The sequence below is a fragment of the Cyprinodon tularosa genome, unplaced genomic scaffold (genome assembly GCF_016077235.1).
Source record: "Cyprinodon tularosa strain WSP-4 unplaced genomic scaffold, ASM1607723v1 ctg386, whole genome shotgun sequence".
Taxonomy (NCBI): domain Eukaryota; kingdom Metazoa; phylum Chordata; class Actinopteri; order Cyprinodontiformes; family Cyprinodontidae; genus Cyprinodon; species Cyprinodon tularosa.
In genome coordinates this window covers 178,435-203,047 of record NW_024039103.1, presented here as the reverse complement: position 1 = coordinate 203,047, position 24,613 = coordinate 178,435, and the positions used below count along the sequence as shown (strand labels likewise).

Sequence of the window (24,613 nt, the reverse complement as noted above, 5' to 3'; positions counted from 1 at the left end):
AGCATTTATAGAGAAGCTGCATGATGGGAAAATGGTTTGATCCTGGAGAGAAAGCTGAACGAGTTCAAATAAAACACATTTTACACTTTTCAGATTATACTAATAAAAATTAGCGACAATTGGACGCTTTCAACATAAATCAATTTAGATAGATAAGGCATCCAGAACTAATAATAGACATATTCGGTGAACATAAAAAGAACAGGTCTATTTTAATAGATAATTCTGTTCCTTTATCATTTGAACCAAATGCTATATTTCGCTGCAAACTAAATATATGGGCTGATTTTGCTAAATGAATCCCAAATGAGTTGTTTAAAAAAAATCCTCCAATCGTGCGCCTCAGACGCATGGATAGGCGTGTCTGAAACTGCGCTTAAAATTAAATCTGTGCGTTCATAATGACCAGAGTTTCCAGATACTCTTCACATCTCACAGCTTCCTTCTTTGTGCTTAAATTTGCTTTTAAATAAATTTTCACACCTCAACGTTGATTTGAATCTTTCTGTGGCATCTGGAGGACGGAATTTTTGCCACATTGGAGCTTTGTGCGCGTCAGACGGCGATCCACGGGCCAGTTTGGAGAGGAGAATTCAGCCTTCTGTTGAACGCATGTCCTCACATGGCCTGGAAGCAAATATAGCTCAGTCACTTGCTATAGGACTTGCTGCACCAGTTCTTTTTTTTTTACCCGATCATGGTGTGGAGGAGAGTGACCTCGTAGCAGCAGCAGTGCGCAATCTTCCATCTGACGTGGATCTGCTCTCTGCCGGTATTTCGCAAAGCTGAAAGCATCATTATTTTACCCAGTTTGAGGAGTTGAAAGTTTTCAGTTTTGTATTCTTGTATTCATTGACTCTCATCGACTCAGTGATGATAACTGAGGACAATGAGATGGAGAGCGACGCGCAGCTCCAGCGCTCCCCAAACAACATGCCCATCCAGCCGGTTTCATCCAAGGCAAGTACTTTTGACGTCTCTTGTGTATTTATTTTACTAATTCACAATACAGATTACACATAGATCCTTTTCCAAAGTAAAAATAAGGCTCAGTAAAAACTTTGGAAACGGTTGCCTCCAAAATCCCAGAGAAATTAATTGAATAAATCTGCTTTGTTTTATTGTTGTTTTTAATTTTCATTTCCACCTCTAATATTTTTGGATTACGTAATGGGGTTGACAACATTTCATAAATGCAGTTGTATTCAAATGACTGCGTCACTAGGTGTAATCTCCCACGTAACATCTGATGTCACTTTCCCTCCTGTATGTGCCTCTTCAACACACTGAGACACACACTGACTGGTAAAATAAGAAAAATGGTTCTCACTCAGACGACCAAACAGAAACACATCTGTTGGTTCATGTTTTATTAATTACATGGTGAAGCATTATTTATTAAGTACTCTAGTTGCAAAGATGAATTGGTATTTTACTGTAAATGCTTATGCATTTGCATTATTGTTTGTTTTATTATGATTATTTTCTAATCCACAGTGCTGATCTCAGTGTTACCTCATTTAAAAAAAAAAAACAATATGCAGGGAAATCTTTACAGGTGCAAATTTGGACTTAAACAGGCTAAATAGATTTTTTTTTTCTTTACACAAACTACCTGACAGGAGCCTGACATACTTTAAAGTCTCTGTTTAATGATGCCATTTGGGTTGTTGACTCAACTTTATAAAAAAAGATGTATAGGAAAAGGAGCTCTGAAAGCTTTGACATCGCATGGAACAATAGGTCATTAGTTGATCTTCTTGCACAACTTTCCCTTCAGTGGAGTCTTTGTCTCTACCTCATGCCCACGCACAAACACTGCAGGCTGCACGTTTGAAGCAAAGTGACACTCCTGAGCGACGCAGTCAGATGCTCCACTGCAAGCCTCTGTGCTGCATCTAAATATTTGATGCCCTCCATGAGAAGATGACATTGCTCCCGGCTTACTGTGCTCACTTTCTGTATCTGCTCCATATCCACACTCTTCTGAAGCTGAGACCAAAGAAAATCAGCAGATTCAGCTGCAGGCAGGACCAAAAATGTTCACATCAATAGAAGTCCTGATTTTGGCTTCAACTACATTATATCTTTCATAACAAAATCATTATGAGTTTGCTTGCCCCCACCTGCTCTTTCCGTTGATTAAACACATCCTATTCTAAATTGAAGTGGCTTTTTATAAATTCCCTTTAAGTATATAGTGTGAAATAAGCCTTTACCTGTTAAAGAAGTGTTGTGTTTTTTACCAAACTCACAAATCTTGGATCAACATGCAAATTTTTGCATCAAAAGAAGACATCAAATACAAGAGCAGTTTTTTAATTGAAAATCCCTATCCACTCCAACCTGTGTGAAAAAGTACTCAACCCTTTTTAAAACCACGGATTAACTGCCACTCGACCAGTGTCGGACCTGTAAAATAAAGAAAGGAAAAATGGCTTTGGAGTGGCCTAGTAAAGTTTTCAATCCAACAAACAGCCTGTTTGGTTTAAATGTCTATAAAAGATGATATAAAATTGTCTTTACTATCCATTTTCCATCACGCTTTATCCCTGCTGGGGTCATGTGGGGTGCTGGTGCCTATCTCCAGCTGTCTATGGGCAGGATAAACCCTGGACAGGTTGACTGTCTATCGCGGGGCAACATAGAGAAAAACAAACATTCACACCTAAGTAGAATTTAGAGAAACCAATAAACCTAACAGTTGTGTTTTTAGACTGTGGGAGGAAGCCAGAGTACCTAGAGAGAACATGCAAACTCCATGCAGAAAGACCCTGGGCCAGGAATCAAACCTGGAACCTTCTTGCTACAAGGCAGCAGTGCTACCCACTGTTGCACTGAGCAGCCTTTACCAGTTATTACAAATCTAGCAGCAGTTGCTTCTGGAAGTGCTTTTTTTTTTAAACCTTACTATAAATAGTGACAGCCCACAACAAATGCCATCTGAAGGCACTCACCGATACAAACAGTTCAGTTTCAAATCCATGCATATAAAAGAATATAGTAGTAACCAATCACAATATCTATCGAAACAGGTAATTGCATGGGGTCCTTCACACTAGCATGAATTAATGACTCATTATTGGTGCTTTTTCTGCTAAAAAACAGTTCCACTGCTAAATGGGTCCACCAAAATATGTGGTTCTGATGAGGCTATCTTGACTACAATTTTATGTGGGACAGCATACACAAACATGGTCATTAGCAGCTGTTGGTAGAGTCAACCCCCCCCCAGGTATTTTGTCCCACTACTCATTAGCAAACTGCTCCAGTTGTCTCAGGTTTGAAGGGTTCCTTTCCCAGATGACATGCTTCAGCTCCTTACAAAGAGGCTGAATAGGATCTAGGTCAGGGCTCATAGAGGGACACTTCAAGATGGTCTGATGTTTTCCTCTCAGCCATTTTGGCTGTTTTCAGCTGTTAGTTTTGGGTCATTATCCTGTTGAAGATCCATGACATGCGACTGAGACCAAACTTTCTGACACTAGGCAGAACATTTCTCTCTAGAATCCATTGATAGTCTTCAATTTTTAATTGGCCCCTACAGAGAATCAAGACACTGTGTGCAAGATGAAGCAAAGCAGGCCCAGAACATGACGGAGCCTCCTCCTTGTTTCACAGTTTGCTTATCTTAATATGCTTCATTTTCGTAGTGCTGATGTGCTTTGGCAAAAACGTTCAAAATTTGTCTCATCTGTCCATAGGACATTCTCCCAGATGCTCTGTGGCTTGCTAACATGTAGTTTGGCAAATTCCATTCTGGCTTTTTCATGATTTAATTTAATGTTGTTATCCTTTGTCATCCCTCATTAAGTCCACTTTGTCCCTAACAACAACATGTGATCTGACAGTGAAGTTACTTGAGCTTGAAGTTCACCTTTAATCTCTTTATAGGTTTCTTCTGGGCTCTTTTTTTTTCTTTTTTCTTTTGAACCATTCATATCCTTCGCGTTGCTTAGGTTTCCTCCTGTGGCCAAGTTTAGGGAGGTTGACTACTGTGGTGTAGCCAGAACAGTTTTTTAGGGGTGACCAGACAGAGACAAATATGCAAAGAAGCATGGCTATTTCTGGGGAAAAAAGTAATAAATTTGATAAATAATTGTTGTGCATAATATTAATATTTACATATACCTACATTCAATGGATTTATTTGTTATTCATCTCTAATTACACTGAAGACTCTGAGATGACTGTAGATACATAACTCTTTCTGCTCTTCCATAAAACTACTTCTAAATAGAATAGGAATTTAATACTTCATCATCTTTCATGTAAGTATATTGATGTGAGGGATTAACTAGTGTATTATTATTATCTCAGTTTATTGTTGATATACAAGTAATGAAAATGTAAAATTAGTTTTAGAGCGGAACTGCTTATGAATTATGACCACATGGGATCACCTGGCCCCCCTTTTACCTCCCATAGATCTAAGATTTGTGAATAATAAATGGAACTGTTGTCACAGGAACATCAAGCTGATTGGGTATGGTCCTATTGCCTTTGCCTCTAACATGCTCGCCTATCATTTACTTTCTAATCTCCTGAGACAACTAATTCCTTCACCTCCAAATCATATTTAATCTCAGCCCCAAAGTAATATGCTTTGTTGAGGTACCAGAGTATTAATTTTACCCGTGTCAGGAACACCTAATCAGGAGCATTTCTGAAGTATAAATTCCATCCACAGGAGGTAATTTTGAAGTAATCTAATCAGACTCAGACATGTGTCAATGTCTTAATTGGACAGGAAGAGACTGGCAGAGAGAGGCTCTGGTAGCAGATACTCTTAGAATTCCACCAGCAGCAAATTCCAGCATAGATGGGTATATAAAATCATGGATGGCTTTAAATACTGCCAAAATGATTAGGAGGAAAGGATATATGGACTGTCTCTGCAGCATCCAACAATGTGCGATGGCCTACTTCCAACATTGGCAGGAACCTGAGTAAAACATCCAGTGATAAGTTGTGTTGTGAGTTGGTTTTTGAGAGTATTTGAATCCGTTTGAGTGTTTGATGAGAGACTTGTGAACAGGTAAGCCACTTTCTCCTTGTAGATAATGCAGCTCAGAGTTTTTAAGTACTGTCAGCAGCAACGGCAAACATATCTACATTATGCTGGGGATCGTCGGCCCATTTTTCAGTTTGTCTGCCAAATGGTGATGATTTCACCAAATTATCCATGTTCACACTCTGGAATATTCATCCAGCTCTTAAAATCCACACTTAGCATTTCAGCACAGCTGGCTCAGTGATAAAATATGGAGGACATTCACACTGTGGGGAAAATTGCTATTTATTTCAGCTTGAATTTTAAATGACACATGATTGTAATTAAAGTAAGCTATCTTTATTTGCATCTAAAGTATTTAAAGGACAACTTCATCCACAAAAAAGCTTGAGAAATATATAATGCGTTTGTAAATAGAGATGTTAGTTACGCCACATTAGTCTCCCCAAAAATGTGATCTCTACCAACAGTGAACTCTACCCTTACTGGGACACTTTTTGTTATAGTAGTATAATCTGACAGACACAATTTTAAACAAACCCTACCTTTAACCAGAGTTTGTTTATTTAGTGGGGGGAAACATGACATGTTTGGAATAAATTCATATTGACCAAACCTGTCACAGCTCAGAACAGAGGGCCCAATTTTCAAGTCAAGACTGACAGTGGGATTACCCAAAACATTTATTAAAAACATCGGATCTGCAGTTACAGGAGCTAGTGTCATGAAGCGAGGACAGATGGACCCAGTATTCAAGGAGAGACAGTCAGTAGGCAAGTTCAAAACGTTTATTAAATGAAAAACTAAAAGGGGAGCTGCTAGGATCTGTGGCATGCGGCGACTGCAGGTGGGGGGGCGGGGCACCGCCCTATCACAGACACTCTGTTAGTGGGAGAAACACAGGTAAGTGACCACGATCATCTGACAGAAGATGATTATCTGAGTTGGTCACTTACCTGGTTTAACAGTGCAGTCCAATAATTCCCCCAATTCTGCAGTTCCAGAGGTCTTGCAGGAAGCCGATCCTGGTCAGGGATCCAGAACAGACAGGAACAGACAGAACAGGCAGGATCCAGGTTTCCAGGTATCCTAGAGCTCCCAGGCGGGTTCAGAGTCTGACAGGGTCTGGAAGCATGAACAGGCAGTCACGCACTGGAGCAGACAGCATCAGGTGCAGACGGGCAGGCTCAGTTGCAGAGGGTAGCCGAGACAGGACGTGGAACCAGAACTTGATGCAGGACCTTTAAACTGGTATCCTCCTTGGAGCCAGGCTTGCTGGGATACAAACTGAACCTCCCCGCGTACAGAGCCAAAAACCAAGAGGGCTCAGCAGCAGAGGAACAGTGGACAAGCAGGAGATGAGAAGGACACAAAACCCTCCTTCCACTGGCCGCCAGGATCCAGGACATGAACCGTGGCATCAACATAACAGGCAGGCTAACAGAAAAACAAATAATGATTTGGCCCCGAATGCTCAGGCTGAACAGAATATAAACCAAAAGAAACAGGTGAGAGGAATAAATGATAATTGAGGCAGGGAGAGAAAACGACAGGTGAAAGAACTTAACAATTAAGGAATAGTAAACAGGCCAGATCATGACAGCTAGGGCATTTAAGGCAGGATCCTCTGGTTTTATAGATCAGTCCGTGCCCGGAGAACGGGACTGATTTCAACCGGTTGGCTGACAACAAGACGTGGCAGGCACTGCCCATAGAGTCCAAGACGCCGTATTCCCAGAGGACGTAGAACAAGCAGGAGATCAGATCCAAGCAGACAAAGGAAGGCAGGATAATCCAGAGGGCAAAGCCAAAGCCGGTACCAAAGACGTGTTTAGGATTCAGAACCAGGAGATCAGACGTCCGAATAGCTTGAGAAGGAAAATCCAGGTCGGTGTCAGAAGGCAGTTAGAAGTTCAGCAAACAGGCAGAATACAGCAGGAGTCCAAAGACAGGTCAGGCAAACAGATCAGATGGGAACAGGTAGGTTCAGTGGTTGAGAGGGCAGAACAGGATCAGGTAATCAGAAACACTAAGGTTAAGGTTGAGGTTAAGGTTAACTTAGCAGAGATAATGTGACCCCAAAAAGCACAAAAACATCTTTTGATGACATTTTCATAGTCGTCTCTGAAGTAGGCCAAGGTCTTTCTTAATGAATGATCACACCTTCATTGGTGTGATCTTTATTGATGTGACGTTACGATAAAGGTGAGCCTCTGAAATATTGGAGTCTTGGTCAGAAGGGCAAAAAAGATACTCAGCGCTCGGAGTTTCTCCTCCATTAAGCAATTCTTGAGACGGAGCTATAGAGAGATAGTATGTGTGTGGTTCTGCATGAATAAGCTTGATTGATCGCATGTGTGTACCAGTGTTTGTGATAGAAGAAGAAAACTGGAAGGAGCCTGTGATTATGCATTGCTTATCTCATATTCATAGCAGGAATCTGCCATCCAGCTATGCATAATAACCAATTTTAGGACATGAAATTGGTGAAGACAGTGTGTTTTGCAGGCTATACACGGAGATTGTGCGATATAGGAAAATAATGGGAAAAGTATAAAGTTCTTTTTCTTTTTGTATCCATGTGGCGAAGCTTTAAATACTTCATACCATAGTAGCCTACTTTAGGAGTATAATTTCCTTTGAAACTGCATATTCTTCCTGTGACCTAGAACTGCTGTGAGCCAGGAGACTCTGTCTTTCACAGCACATTTACACCAAAGCTGGTCCTCTTTAAAATAAAATATCCCCATTTAGAACAAGGTTGGACACTTTGACGTTTCTCATGTATTAATCATTTGACTGTGGCGTTTTAAAGTGAGCAGTACAGCCTGTATACACAGATAAGTGGACTCTATTGAAGAAAAAAAAATGGTTTTGTAATTTTCAGCTGTTATAATTGGATTAACTGTCAGAACAGATACAATATAGTGGCTCTTTTTTAATATATCCTGGATTATCACCATTCTTTAAATAGCACAGAGAGACATTTTGCAATGTTGGAGTGGACTCTCTATTAGAAATATGACATAAAGACATTTGAAAAAGGGTAAAATATGTGATGCTTAAGACATTCAACCAAAAAAAAAAAAAAAAAAGACAGAACAAACAGAACAAAAAACAACCATTTTAAAAGACATTAAAGTGTCGCAAACTTCAAACAATGACTCAGAGAGTGTTTTTTAATGAAAACTCTATAAAGAATATGCCAGTTTTTAGAGATCACTAAAAACTGTGGATATAAGCCACCTTCCTGTTGGGACCGAGGTTTTATTGTTCTGTTGTGACCTCTAGACACCCCCGCACATCCTATAAATATCTCAGTCTGGCCTCATTAAATTTTAACAGAAGCCTCAAAGACACATGTCTGTGTTCAACAAAGGTCTTATTACTCTTTTTTTAGCCGATCAAACTCTGCTTTCTTCTGTTGGAGCTTTGATTTTTGACATTTAGACCAAAACATGTGAGAACTGTGAATGAAGGAAGGTTTGTGAAACATGGTGTGCTCATGCAGTTCTAGGGAGATGAGTGATTAGAAGCCAATTAGATATATGATTTTAGAATAAATAAGAATAAAATAAAGGAAAATTTTTTGTCTGAAGTCAATATAGCTACACGGAAGAACGGATGTAAAAAAAGACATTTTAACATCTAATCTGTAGTTATGTGATTAGTTTCTGAAATGTTAGACCCGCCTTTGAAAATGGGCTTGACCTGCTCCATTCCAGACCTAAATGCCGTTTTCATGCCGTAAGCCAACTGGCTGGCCAGGGAAGAACCAGTATGGATGCATGGATGGAAATGATTGTTTGATCACAAAACAGTTGATCACATTTCTTTTCTTTCTTTTAATATTTTTACCATCTATTCGGAATTGCAAAGACATTATGGTCTTTGCACTCTCTCAAAATGGAGAGAAAACCAGATTTTTGGCTGCAACCTTTCAAGGTATTGTGATCTCTCCACTTAAAAACAAATACATCTCATAGTTCATACAAGCTTACTGTTCCCGAATGTCCTCCCTGACCCCTAAATACCTCAATCACTGTATAGAGCCGGGACTATATAGTTGACTTTATAGCGAACTCAGTTAACTTTAGTCTGATTTATACTCAGAAACCAGGTTGTCTGTGTCTGTCGCAGTGAATGCAAATGTACCCCCGCCCCTCTCACTCTGGTGCACCTCTCCAAAATTGTAGGTGATCACAGCCTCTGATTTGTCAAATCTACATCAGCTCTACACTATGCTTATTTCCTGTTTGGTACCTTACCGGCTTGTTTTGTTTGTATGACCGCCATTGTGGAAAACAACTCTGGATCCCCGCACTTTTTTGTTGTTGCACAAACTTGCCCCCACTTCCAGTCGCTCTGCCCCCCGCTGGCTCCCTTCCCACATCCGCCGGAGTTCTTGGACCAGCCCCGGAGCTCACGGCTTGGTTCTGCTTCGCTGTAGTCGACTAAAATCCCGGACGATTTTCAGGTGTTAGGTTGGGATCACAGTCATAAATATTGATCTTTTGAATTGACCAACAAAGGGGTTTTTGGTCACTTTCCAGTGATATTCTTATTGAAACAGAGACCTTTTTAGACCACTTGGTTCATATATAACTCTTAGTAATGGAGATTGACCTTCACAAAATTCAGTTGAAATTCTTTTCTTTACAAGGTTCAAAGTATTACATTTCTAAGGTTTTTAGAATGACAAAAAAATTATCAGTGGCTTTAGTTTTATTTTTTGTTAAAACAGAACACAAAACTTATATAGCCAAAGCCATTACCTTACATTTTTTTAGGAATGAAAAGTAGGACATGTCCAGGAAAAAGAGGACGTCTGGTCACCCTAATCTAGACCAACAGCTAGTTCCTGATTGTCCCTCTGTGTGGAATAACAGCGCAGACTACGCTTCAGTATTGGGCATAAATCAAAAATATCTACGACAAGCTCACTGCAACACACTGCTGCAGGGAGTATAACAAGTCCTTTACCGTACACACTGATGATCACATTCCTGTTGGTCCACTATGCAATGCGTGGGCCATCTTTGTTATTAGTCGCTGCTGCCGGGTTGCGACAGCCTATGGCGATAGCAGGCCGCTGTGACAGCAAATCCCACAATGCTTTCAGGAGATATCTCTGTGCAAAGCATTCTGGAATATATGCCTCTTCTTCTTCTTCTTTCTTCTCATGCACTTCGTGGACACTTTTTCTCTTACGACTCTCAGCCATTTTCAAAGAGAAAGGAGAGCTTCAATGAGTGTCTGAAACCGTAGTTCACCACAGATATATGTCTGAAAGTGTGCAAGCACAGAAAAAGATAGCTAACGGGGCGAGCACGTAGGATGGTTACGTAAACATATAACCAAAATGATTAACAATTAGGAGGACCACTTATTTAGATGATCCACCCGGAAATAAATAATTGTCCTCTATACCTTTAAGCACACAAAAAAGCACTTTGTATGATCTCAGACTTTATGCTTTCTGAAATAATATGTGGAACATTTTGCCTGTTTTTATGTGTGTTAATAGAAGTTAAACTGATTTTCAAGAGGAGCATTATCTAAGCCCGTTGCTGTTTGTGACCATTGCAGTCCAAGATAAACAGTTCAGTGTCTCCTGGAAACCAGTGCAGCTTCTGACACTGTAGCATTTAAAAAAATATTATTTGAATTATCCCAAGGTATAATTCAAAATAATAAAAAAAACATTTCTAAAGATGTGCTAAAAGTGTTCTAATAGTTTTACCTTGAAGAATGACAAAATATTATGTCTATAGTGCTCTACCAACACAGATATTGACAACACATATTTGATTAAAGTATCTATCTAAATAAGATCCATCCTCATGAGGCAGTGTGTCTAAGGTATGAACATTTAACCACGTATGGTTTTAGGGCTCAAATTGCCCGATCTTCATGTTACTAAATAAAAAAAACATGCAAATTGGGAAGGTTATCTTCACACCAGGTGCAAGTCCAGTTGGTGAAGTTTGTAAAATGACTGAAACAGTGGGTGTAAAGGTTTTTTTTCATGGATCTTCATAAACACGAAGATCAAATGCTTATGACCAAACCACACAAAAAACAAGGTTAAGGAAATGCAAATGTGAACACCATCTGCAATTTATAATTTTTTGCATATTTAGTTAAGGAGTTTGTCGTGCAAATTCTCAAGCAAAATAATTTACTGTTAATTTTGCAAAAAGGAGGCATCATTGCAGTAAATGATGATGGAGAGAGGGTGTCTCTATATATGTAAGCATATTTGGACTGTTAGATTAGTTTGATCTGAGCCCCTGGGCTACAACCTGTAGCAGGTGGAAGAGGTGTTCAAAATATGGTGCTTACAGCAAAACCAGCCGTCTTATTGAATCTGGATTTATTGTGTTTAACATAAAAAAAAAGATTAAATCGGGAATTATTAATTTACAGATAAAAGTGTAACTTTTGCTTTCTGTTTCTTTGACTTTGACCACTGATCATATAAAAGATGAAGGTAGTGCCCCCCTCATAAATACAATAAAGTGAAAAACACAATAAATACAATAAAACAACAAAATACAATAAACTTATTAGAGAGAAATATAAAGACTGCATGTAGTTGAAGCATCGGTTTCTGTTCTAAAATTAGACAAAGATGATTTTCCCCTCAGCATATTTTGCTGAGCACTACCCTCTCTGATTACTATGCCCATGAACCTTTCTGAAAAATTTCTATTATTGGATAAATTCAAAGAGCTGACTTGATTTGTGTGAAATGAAGTTAGAGGGCTTTGTCACAATGTCTTTGTTTCCATGATAAATGCTTCTCTGAACCAGCCTCTTGCTTCCATGAGCGCTTCTTACCTCTTACAAAGATTCATGTGAGATGACAGCAATGCCTTCCATTGAGCGTGAGGTCACCCTGTCCTTCAATAGGTGGTAGAATTCTCTCAGATAATGCTTAAATGAAGGCTAACGGGAAGGTTTTTTTGGAACTGCACACTGACAGTAATTCAGACATGTGCTTCAGTCGGAGCTGTTATGCTGCCACTCGACTGCGATGATTGGAGCTTGGCTCTAGGCGTATCAGATATACAGGTGCTGGTCATAAAATTAGAATATCATGAAAAAGTAGATTGATTTCAGTAATTCCATTTAAAAAGTGAAACTTGTATATTATATTCATACATTACATACAAACTCATATATTTCAGATGTTTATTTTGTTTAATTTTGATGATTACAAATGACAACAAATGAAAATCTCAAATTCATCATATCAGAAAATTAGAATATTGTGAAAAGGTTCAAAATTGATGGCCCCTGGTGCCACACTCTAATCAGCTAATTAACTCAAACCACCTGCAAAAGCCTTTAAATGGTCTTTCAGTCTAGTTCTATAGGCTACACAATCATGGGGAAGACTGCTGACTTGACAGTTGTCCAAAAGACGACCATCGACACCTTGCACAAGGAGGGCAAGACACAAAAGGTCATCGCTAAAGAGGCTGGCTGTTCACAGAGCTCAGTGTCCAAGCACATTAATAGAGAGGCGAAGGGAAGGAAAAGATGTGGTCGAAAAAAGTGTACAAGCAAGAGAGATAACCGCACCCTGGAGAGGATTGTGAAACAAAACCCCTTCAAAAATGTGGGGGAGATTCACAAAGAGTGGACTGCAGCTGGAGTGAGTGCTTCAAGAACCACCACACACAGACGTATGAAAGACATGGTGTTCTGCTGTCGCATTCCTTGTGTCAAGCCACTCTTGAACCACAGACAGCGTCAGAAGCGTCTTGCCTGGGCTAAAGAGAAACAGGACTGGACTGCTGGTGAGTGGTCCAAAGTCATGTTCTCTGATGAAAGTAAATTTTGCATTTCCTTTGGAAATCAAGGTCCCAGAGTCTGGAGGAAAAGAAGAGAGGCACTTCATCCACGTTGCTTGAAGTCCAGTGTAAAGTTTCCACAGTCAGTGATGGTTTGGGGTGCCATGTCATCTGCTGGTGTTGGTCCATTGTGTTTTCTGAGGTCCAGGGTCAACGCAGCCACATACCAGGAAGTTTTAGAGCACTTCATGCTTCCTGCAGCTGACCAACTTTTTGGAGATGCAGATTTCATTTTCCAACAGGACTTGGCACCTGCACACAGTGCCAAAGCTACCAGTACCTGGTTGAAGGACCATGGTATCCCTGTTCTTAATTGGCCAGCAAACTCTCCTGACCTTAACCCCATAGAAAATCTATGGGGTATTGTGAAGAAGAAGATGCAATACACCAGACCCAACAATTCAGAAGAGCTAAAAGCCACTATTAGAGCAACCTGGGCTATCATAACACCTGAGCAGTGCCACAGACTGATCGACTCCATGCCACGCCGCATTGCTGCAGTAATACAGGCCAAAGGAGGCCCAACTAAATACTGAGTGCTGTACATGCTCATACTTTTCATGTTCATACTTTTCAGTTGGCCAACATTTCTATAAATCCTTTGTTTTTATTGGTCTTCAGTAATATTCTAATTTTCTGATATGATGAATTTGAGATTTTCATTTGTTGTCATTTGTAATCATCAAAATTAAACAAAATAAACATCTGAAATATATGAGTTTGTATGTAATGTATGAATATAATATACAAGTTTCACTTTTTAAATGGAATTACTGAAATCAATCTACTTTTTCATGATATTCTAATTTTATGACCAGCACCTGTAGAAAGAGTCGAGGAAGAGTAATGAAAATTACAGAAAATATAGAAGACTTGATAACATTTAGTCATGGCTGGAAGTTAGGAGGCGTTGTGGTTAAATTGATTTAATCTAGACTTGTGTTTCTTAATGACTCCTTATTTCTCTATATAAACCAGATCTATTTGTCTGGAAAAGCGCATTAAGACAACTTTTGTTGTGAATCGGAGCTCTATGAATAAAAATAAATGTGATTAATTTTTTTTAGCATAATAATGAGGTTGGCATGACAACCAGGGTAATCAGTAACAATAGTTTTCAACAATATCTCTTCCTGTTCATATGCAAACTACTTATTAGATGTGTACAGGAAAAATAAAAACAACAATTTAGTATAGGAAAAAATTATTTTTCTTAAAAAAACTGATGAAGAAGGATGGATGGATAGACAAACAAATAAAGGACAGACAGATGGACGCATGAGTAGATAATTATCCAGTTTTGGACAATATCTTGATCATACTGACTTTTTCAGACTGTGTGTAAATCCTGCTAACTATTATTTGAATGCTTTTATTGGAACACGCAACAAAGGAGAAACAATCATGTTTAAATATTCAGAATATAATTCCTCCAGTCATTGGGGGAATATCTGCATATGAATGCAACACATACTTTGCATCCAGATGAAGAGAAGCTGCACATTGCTTCCAGCTGACATCATTTTTCTACAAAGTTACACGACAGTTCAATGATGGCATCTGTCACATTTCAGTTTTTTTTCTTTTTTCTCGGATATTATATCAGCAAAGACAATGCTTACAATTAAAAATCTTTTTCACAACAAGGTGCAAAAAGCAGAAAACACGTTCACAAGCAAAAAGAGCTGGAACAGTTCAATGTATACAGAGTATGTATTGGTGTAATCTAATGAGGTCATACTATCCAAATGGAGTTATGCCGGAAACATATGGATGGAACAAATGCACCTTCTATCTTTTGTCTCTGTGTTTGCCCCTATGTGTCCCTCACACAGAAGAATACTACTCTTAAATAGACAAAGTGTCTTCATATCTCATTACCAGACACGCAGGGCTGCAAACAACATGTCTCCGAAAAGTGATTAGGTTTGGCACAGAGCAGAAACGAGCATGCACTGGCAAACAGGCGGACCATCTGCACACAGTGTCTGCATTACTCTGATTGTCTGTCTGTCTGTCTGTCTGTCAGGCAGTTTGGCTATGCAGAGCCATTCTTCCCCTGCAACAAGACAGTTCCCTTCAACAGCACAGTTTCCTTGCTGACTGGAGCAGCATGTCATCATCATGTCATTAGCATATGTGTGCAAAGCTGCTGGTTAATTTCTGAAAATGTACATTCATCAATCATTGCCAGGCAGCTGCAGCTCAAGTAGCATTTTTCATATTTTGAGCCTTTTAAAAATAGGCATCAGCTAGTTATGTACTTATACCTGATTAAAACACACTGTGCAAAGGTTTAGAGACCATTTTTTAATTGCTTCTAAGAGGCCATAGTTTTCTGGGGTTTTTTTTGTTGCATTTGTTTGAAGTGGTATTAAACTTAAGTTTTTACAGTTCTTATATCTTTTTGTCATTCCAAAGCATGTTTAGAAAAATTTGAAAAGTGACAGATTGAGGTAGAGTTTTCATGCCCATTTGTTAAGAAAAAAACATTAACATTTTGATCTCCATTTATTTATTTATAATTCATTTATGACAACCAGGTTGTAAACAATGTGGCAATGACTTTGGCTTCAAATTAGTTCTTGACCAAATTTAATCTGCTCTTGGACTGACTTTAGAAAATTTTACTACTGATTTAAACTCATGTTAAATGAAAAAAGTGAGCCCCTATTCTGATAGTGGTCATTATCAAGTACTATTATATCAAAATACTGAAGAAAAGAAAAGACTTTTCAAAAGAAAATAAGAAGGAAAAGGCAATTTCTTCTCTGAAATCTCACCAGAAAATTTCAGCTATTTTAACTTGAGTATTTTTTGGTAAGTTTCAAGGTTAATAAGCAAAGCATTTTGTGTAATTGCAGGTTGTTGACATAAAACTTGTGAACAAAGCAGACAAGGTCCACAAAATATTTTACATTACCTGAAACCTATAACCAAGGAAGTATGAAAGACTTTTAATCAAACCATTTTGCTGTAGTATATTGGCTTAACATTGTTTGCTCAGCACAAACCTTTATGCTTTAAATGTTATTGTACCAACATCATCAGGTTAACAATCACCTGAACCTGCTGTTAACATGTGATAACACTGTTTAATCCCATTTAATCCTGCTAACCCCCTACTGACCACTACAGAAGAAAAAACATTTACACACTGCAGATTTCAATTTAAAACAACATGGTGGCATAAAAGGAAAAGGCTTATCTTGTTTAACCATGAACCAAATGCACAGAGAACACTTTTGTCTCACTTTAGGGCATTTTGAAACTTTAGTATTATTACTTTATCCACATGAGGCAATAATGAATGTCATGAGTCAATGTTATTTTCCCATTGAGAGCGGGTCTGAGCTCGGTGTTTTGTTTACATATACTGCGATATTGCTTGTGCTGTCCTGAGCGTGCATTCAGCATTATTACCTCCTGCTCATTACTGTTTATTCGTTGTATACCTTTCTGTTTTCGTCTATTTGTGCAGCTCCAGAGATTGAAACGCTCGCTGTCCTTCAAGACCATGATGCGCAGCAAGAGCGTGGAGAACTTCTTCCAAAGGTCCTACAGCGATGCTCGCCTGCCTGCAGACTTCATCACTGATCCACCGCCACCTTCTCCTCCGCTGCCACCCGGCTCCCCTCTTGTTGGAGAGCGTTCGCCCTCCATTTCACCGTCTCTTAGCCCCAACCCTTCCATCTGTTCCCACTCACCGTCTCTCAGCCTTTCCCCATCGCTGCCTGCCAAGCCTCCCCGAGCTCAGATTAACCACTGCTTTCAGGACCACATCTTTCGGAAGCCCACTAACTGCCAGCACTGCAAGCAAATGATAGTGGGTAAGGTGCTAAACCTGTTCTCAAAAGATTACTGCATTCTGTGTCTAAATATTTGAAACAGATAAGGCTTGATGACGATTTACAGACGACATAGAAATACATTTGTTACGAAGCATCTTAATGTTGTAAGGAAACTGCTCTGTTTCAGTATATTTGGGTCAATGATCATAGAAGGTAAAGAGAAAGAAATCTACAAACATTAGAAAACACTTCAATAAACAAATGACTGTAAAAATGTCATATATATCATTCAGTTTTCCAGTTATGCTCCATTCTCACCTAATTCTGTTTTGCAAAGCAGTCCCAAGTGTTTTATTATTGACACACATAGAAAAGCAAAACTGAAGACAAGACGTCCTTTACGTCATACTTACACCTCCTAGATGTAAATGAGCACCAACTGAGACCGAAGTGGTTTTCTTCTTCTTTACAATTTTTCCTCCCGGGAAATAATTCCCACAATGATGATTGTACAAGTTTTCTAATTTGTCTCACTTCTCTCTTTTCCTGTCCTCTGCTAAGAGAGAAACGAGACATACTGTGCAGATTTCAAATGTGTCCCGATTTGATATCCTTAGTTAGAATCACTATATCTATTATATGTTTATGCGGATTAAAACATGTGACCTCTGTATGGTGACCTCAGTCCTTGAGGCTGTTGCAGGTTCAAATCCTGGCATGTCTACCTATGCTGTAAGGCTACCCCCTTCTCTCACGTATCCCAATTTCCTGTTAGTTTGCTCTCAAATAACGGCTAGAGAAAAAAAGTAGTTTCATCTCATGTTAAGCTCTTTAATTTTCCTTCCAATCAACTAGGCTAAATAAGATCATGGCCGTATTATCATGAGATCCCCTCTGTTTATCCCACTTCTCAGGTTTTGCTCAAATGGATTCTCTAAACTCAACCTCCTTAGGTCTTGGTCATGTCTTGTCTCTTTAGCTTATCTCTTGCTCCTAAGGGACTCTTACCGGGTAGTTGAAGTAATTTAGAAATACTAATTCACAGAATGATGTGAATATGAGAGGCTTAAAGTGATCTCAGGAGATGAGATGGAACATCAGATGAGCAACACATTTTTCCTTTGGGCATTTTTTATTCTCTACCCATGCATTATTCTCATATGTTAATTTTTTTTTACCCCATGAAGCAAAGGTAAACACAGCTGGAGGAGAATCTTAATTTAATCAAAAATGCAAATCAGAAAGGAAACATGTAAGCTTTAGAAGGAAATATTCAGGAAAACCGCTTTTCTGATACCTTGTGCGATGTCATCAGAAGCATGTTTTTTATATATATATATATATATATATATATATATATATATATATATATATATATATATATATATATATATATATATATTTTATATTTATTTCTAGGGATGCACGATATTGGGATTGCGGCCGTTATCCGATATGCCGATATTTTAAAACTCATGTAGCCGATAACCGATATCGATACTGATGTTAAAGCTGGACAAAAATAAGTAGTCATTGAAAATAGCAGTTTTGTTATCCATTTCTGACACTTTGAAAAATAATATACAGTACTCAAATATATTTTCATATGCTGATATCAAATTGATTTTTAAAAACGCGGTATCGATCTATTTTACTTTCAAAATCTTGTAAAATTTCATCGTTCTGTTACAAACTCTCATGATATTTTGCAAATTCTTGTGAGATTTTGTTAGTAAAATAGATCGATACCGAGTCAATATATCAACATATAAAAATATGGCAAAATTTCGTGAATTTTCGGGGGATTTCATAGCATAACGATGACATATAGCAATATTACATTAGTAAAAGAGATTGATATGGTGTTTTTAAATGGCAATATATCAGCATATGAAGATATTGTGATATTTTAATGTATCAATATTTTTTCCCTCGTCTTTAGAAGTTTTTAAGTCTGTAAAAAAGAAGTTTTTGAGGAAGAAGAAGAAGTAGTATTATATTTTTTTTTTTAGACTTTAGAAACTCAGAAGCTGATCAAATATCGGGTTAAATATCGGTGGGGTGGCCGATGTCCGATATTCAGTACTCAAGCCGAAACCGATAAGGGGCCGATTATATCGTGCATCCCTATTTATTTCATTTTCACAACAAAAAGATAAAAACAGAATAATGTTTCACTAAAAAAGAAAATGTGATGGACAGCTGCCAAAAAACCCTCAAGGGGCTTAATGAGTGGCAGTCCTCATAAAAACAAATTTATTTCACCATTTCAAAACATCTACAAAAGCACAAAAAAACATTTCTTTGTATAAAACAATTTAAAATATCGTTTAAACCACAAATCCATATAGAAAATTCAGACAACTTAGTAGCAACAATTTTACTCTCCGTTTAAATTGTTCTTTAGAAAGATCTGTCAGTGATGTGGGAAGACTGTTCCATGTCCTTGATCCTCTGTATAATAGATTAAATTGTGTTTGAGTTGTACGAGAATAAGGAGGCCTGATAAGACAACTACTACGAGTTGGATACTGGTGAAATTCATTATTAAAAGTAAAAATATTACAAAAGTGCTGGGAAAGTAACTTTTTCTAACGTACAAGCTTGGTTTTGGGATATAAAATAGCCACAAAAGAGAATTAATTTTCCCTAACCAGGGTTGATGATTGAAGTCAAAATTAATAATCTTACCAAAAGTCCAGCTTAAGCTTTAGAAATGTTATCTGCTCTAATATGTTGCACAGATGAACCAAACAGAAGGTTAAAGAAAGTACTGTTTTTAATTAACTTGACAAATTCTCAAACAGTTAGATTTGCTTTGGCTGCATTCAATGAACATTTAATTAAAAGTGACTTGTTTCCCTCTGTGTGATTTAAGTGAAGATATTTTTTTGGAAAGTTTGTTGCTCTTCTGAGCTAACAGCTACTAGTATTTCTGCTAAATGCGTTTCCTGTCAGTATGACTGATTACAACCTCCTACCTGCTCCCCTGTGTTTGCGTCTGTGCTGTTGTTTTGCATACATTGTGGAGTTTATTTATGTAATGCATCACCTCGCTCTGGCTGCACTCATCTGCAGTCCTCAAATAAAGTCTAGCCTCTGTGTCCTTGTTAAGCTGATTAAGTACAATCAATGTTCCTCTTTAAAGTAAAAAGCTTTGCCTTCTTTAAGCCCTGCAATTTTTTCCCTTTATCTATAAGTGCCTTGTTGATGTTATCCTCATCCAGAGCAAATTTAGAAATCAGTCTTTCTTTGGATTAAAAACAAAAAAGGCTTTGCCCCTTTCATGCATGAAAACACTGTTTATCTCATTAGAAAACAAATTAGGAAGAAAACATCTGGAGGTGGATTTTTTTCTCCCCCTTTTAATATTTTAAATTGAAGGAAAACACTTGATGAATCACTTTTAAATCGATTATGTCTGAAATATCTTCAGCTGGTTTTCAATCTTGTGCTGTTGATTATAAGCTGTTAGTATCACCACCTGCAACACTGTCAGCTGGATAAAAACTAGGACAGAGCTAGATAAAGTGAGAAGAAAGAAATCTGCTTATGTGATCTGCAGGCCACTTTGTTCTCTTCACGCTTTTTTTATGTAGCCTGCTGCTTCCCTTTAGAAAAATGTTTCAGCTTGTTTGTGTCTGCATCGACGTCTGCGTTTCTTGGATTTCATTTGTTGCTTCTTTCCCTCTCTGTAGGAAATTCCAAACAAGCTCTGCGGTGTAAAACGTGCAAGATGGCTGCTCACCTGTGGTGCACATCAGAACTTTCACAGCAGCAATGTCATGGAAAGGTACATAAACTAAGTTTTGTGCTGCAATTATTGATTTAACCTACAGAATTCTTATCGGAATTTTACTGACATTATGTCTTATCTATAGGAAAAATGGTCTGCTTTTTTGCTTTATTTTTTGTTATTATAGTGCAAGAAACTGGAAAAACAAAAACATGAAGCACATATTTAGTACAATACCGTGTAAAGATTTCAAATTGATAAAAATGTGTGCTTGATCAAAAAAAAAAGGAAGATCAAGGTAAAAATGTTTGAGGTGAGGTTAATTAAATAATTTACCCTGAAAACAAGGGAGGACATGTTGTTTTTCTCTGTTTAATGACCTTGATGTGTCAAGATAAGGCAGAAAATACTAATTAGACCCAAGGCCTTCAAATTATAAAAAACAACAACAAAACAATGAAGAATTAACAGATGAAGTAAATCCTCCAAACGAAATGCAATAAAGAAACCTATTATAGCAAATGTAATGTTTATCCGATGACTTTTTTCAAACACTCATTTTTACATTAACTTTTAATATTATTATTATTCTTTAAATAATAGCGATAATCTGTTTGAAAAGATCATGGAAAAAAGGGTTTTGAGCTCTTTGAAGAGAAGCTTTTAGAATTACCTGATGAGGTTGCCATCTGTGTGGAAATATAAGAGTAGCATAAGGCATTTACTTTAGGGACACAATACTATCAGAGCGCTTAGGAAAACCAGATGATTGCATCCGGTCATTGACTTGCGAGACATGCTACTCCTGGAAGAGCCTGCGGTGATGACCTTTGCGAGCATTTTGTTGTTGACTCTTGAGCAATCCCTCAATCCACGCATGCAAAGAGCGACAGTGGAGAGGAAAACTCTTTTAACAGGAAAAAACCTTCAGTACAAGCAGGCTAGCGTAAGCTTCCTTTTGCCGAGGCCGACTGAGGTTCAAGGAGACAGAAGCAAACATAAGAAAAGAAGCAGAGATACAAAAGGTAACTGTCAACCAGTTCAACAGGAAAGAAACAGCCAGGAAGATTGGCTCCAAGCCAGTTGTACTAGTAACAATAAAAGAAACAGGACTACACAGGAAACAGGCCAAACTCCAATATCAATAAACAGAGATGTCGATAGCAGCACAGTTGATATTTCAATCCAGGATGGAGTCACAGCCGAACAGGAACAGACCAGATGAAGCTCCTAAAAAGAGAAAAAGCAGAGAGAGCATAAAGTTATAAGTTAAACTTGACAAATATTGCATTAGGAGAATAGAGATAGAATGAAGCAGAAGAAGGAAAAGTGCTCCCTATGTGATCCAGCAGCCCAAACATATAGCAGCACAAATACAGAAATTCTTCCCCACCAGATCGGGCTGTTAACGCTCTACGTCCACCTACTGCTCTGCTCACCCAGCGACTAAGCAAACACTACTCTGTTTTCAACCCTAAGCTTTATCAAAAAGGAAAGTTTTAAGCCTAGCCTTAAATGCCCACACGGTGTCTGCTTCATGGACTAAAGCTGGTCATTGGTTCGATAGGATCCTAAAAACTTAGGTCAGCAGTAAAAACAGGAAGTGACCATGATACATCCCACGGCCAGCAACAGCACCCTCTAGGTCAGGGGTCGGCAACCCAAACTGCTCAGAGAGCCATATTGGACAAAAAAAACCAAATCTGCCTGGAGCAGCAAAAATGTAAAAGTCTTATATCAGCCTCATATGGCAACATGGGCTCTAAGTGTATTATCCCACTATAGAAAAGGACTATGTGGGCATATATTATAAGCATTCATGATTAAATGTTTATCTTGGAGCAAATGTCACAGCATGAGGTGAGGGAGGAGCAGTGAACGCTCTCACTGCGCACCGCCCTTCACGGTGTGGTTTAAGTTTTGTTGCATTGATGAAATTATAGAAACACAATAAAGGAATCTTTCTATGGTGGAGGTGTTTCTGTTGGGAGGAGTTGATTGAGTCATGAGGAACCAAACAGGAACTGACATCCACCAGAGCAGAGCTCTCTAACCCTGAATTCCCACATCCTCTGTCACCAGCGTTCCTTGGTGTGATTTATATTTTTAGGATTTGGGGAAAAAATGGAAGAAAGTTCAATACCTGCATTAGAGAGCTACTTGTTTGATCTGATTTTCATACATTATTGAAAAAGCTCCAGGGAGCCGCAAGGGGGGCGCCAAAGAGCCGCGGGTTGCCGACAACTGTCTAGGTGCTACAGTATACTTAGAGGGTGCTGCTAGTAAAGAACATTCAAAGACCTGAACAACATCCAACATTCTTAGGTTTTTCCTTTAAAGCATGCTTACCCTGAGAAAAGACAGAAAGATGCTAAAACAAGTCTCTGTAAAAACGCTGAAATTTCATCATGGGACCTACAGCGGGATCTGTAGAAATCAAAGTGCACGCTAGTAAAGCATCTCTTACTTCCATGGGAGGTATGTGGGTGGAAAACCTTTGAAGAAATAAAAAGGACAGGCTGATATTTTCCATTGACAGTGACAAGAACTCCTGGAATGATGTTCTATGGACAGATGAGTCTATAATTGAGTTGTGTGGAATCTAGAGCAGAGGATATGTTTGGCATTAATCAGATACAGCGTTCCAGGAAAATAATTTCATACCAACTGTGAGGAATGGAGCAGGAAGTGCCATCGATCAGTGGTGATTCACTGCAGCAGAACCCAGGCCAGCTCACAATCACCACCATAAATTCTAGCATTCACCAGAGGGTGATTAAAGGAAATTTGAGACCATCTGTAAGCTGAGGCAGAACTAAACCCTGAACATGACTATGAATAAAAATAAAAGAAAAATTACCAGCAAATTAACCAGAACCTCACTTAGGATTAAAAAATGGGATTTGGATAAATTTTCTCCATTTACTTACAAATAATTTATTTGATTCTTCTTCGATTAAAAAAAAAGGAAATGAAGAAATATAATAATATTTACATTAGTCATCACTGCTGGTGGTTTTGTAGAGTTTCTGATCATAGCTCAGACTAGTAAAGATGAAACCTTTGAAGCTTCAGCTCTCTGTCTAATCTTCATCTGAAGTGAATCTGCCAGGGAAAAGACCGACGAACTACATGAAAGCGCTTCAGATGCTGTGTGGGAAGTTAGGAAAATTCCCATGCTACCTCCTTAATTCCGCCCTGACTAGTGTCTATTCTTTCTGCCTTGTGTCACAGCATAGACCAGGAGGATTTATTATTGTTTTTCTTTTAAATGTGTTTAAATTAAATCCTGCCATGGAAACCTCAACTACTTTACCTCAAGTGCATTTCTATGAGTTTTATGGTGTTGTTAAAAATAAATATATATATTCTTTTTAATCCAATCTGCATTTATAATCACAATTTAGGTGTCAGTCTGAATGCAGATTTTTATGGATGTGAAAATGAACCATGGATTAATTTGATTTACCTTTGAGAAATAAGAAACAGATAAATAATTTAAGAAAATGTATAACTGCCTTCTTTGAATCAGTTTGACTGTGTTATCTGGTTCTGTAAAGTGCCTTGAGATGACATGAGTTGTGAATTGGCCCTATATAAATAAACTGAATTGAATTGAATTGAAGTGAAAACTTATAGTTGGTTCACAAAAGTTTTAAGTTATCATGGAGCCTAAAACCGTTTCCTCCAAAATTGTAAAATTTCAGATTAGTGATACCTCTCTTGGTGCATAGGTGAGATCATTAGTGTGCAGCAAAAGGTGAGATCCTCTGAGAGCAACTTCAGAAATTTAAAGAGCACATTGTTGAAAACAGCTCAGTGGATTTTGACAGCTTTGCACAAACAGGACAGGATGTAGGGGAGTGAAAAGGGCACGGAAAGCTAAATTACATCTGCTTAGAAAAAGATCCAAATAAAGCTAAAGGTACATTTGGTTTTTGCTCCTCTATGACAGAGAGGCTCAGCTTCTACATTTGCAAGTAAAGACGAAGGAATTCTGACTTCAACTGAAAAGCTTACTGAGCTTAATTCAGTGTGAAATCGTAGACTTATGGACCCACAAACAGATTTCCTTAGCCACGCTTGTACCTAAGTAATAAGCGCTGTGTTTGTGTTTTTGATCTAGTAATTTTCACATGGCTTCATTAGGGTCCCTAAATCACTGCACATCTGAGTCCATTTTCCTCTTGGCTAAATCTGTATACAGGAA

The 24,613-nt window shown here is 38.3% G+C and overlaps 1 protein-coding gene across 1 annotated transcript in view; it reads left to right on the top strand.

Annotated features, from left to right (window-relative positions):
* Positions 1-401: 401 nt before the first annotated feature.
* Positions 402-24,613, top strand: part of LOC119791291 (SH3 and cysteine-rich domain-containing protein 2-like) — a 52,098-nt gene continuing 27,886 nt past the window's right edge. The window contains exons 1-4 of the mRNA XM_038297315.1: positions 402-772; positions 872-960; positions 16,358-16,706; positions 20,366-20,460. Coding sequence (XP_038153243.1) covers positions 613-772; positions 872-960; positions 16,358-16,706; positions 20,366-20,460 — 693 coding nt within the window. The 5' untranslated portion in view covers positions 402-612. The remainder of the gene's footprint in view (positions 773-871; positions 961-16,357; positions 16,707-20,365; positions 20,461-24,613) is intronic.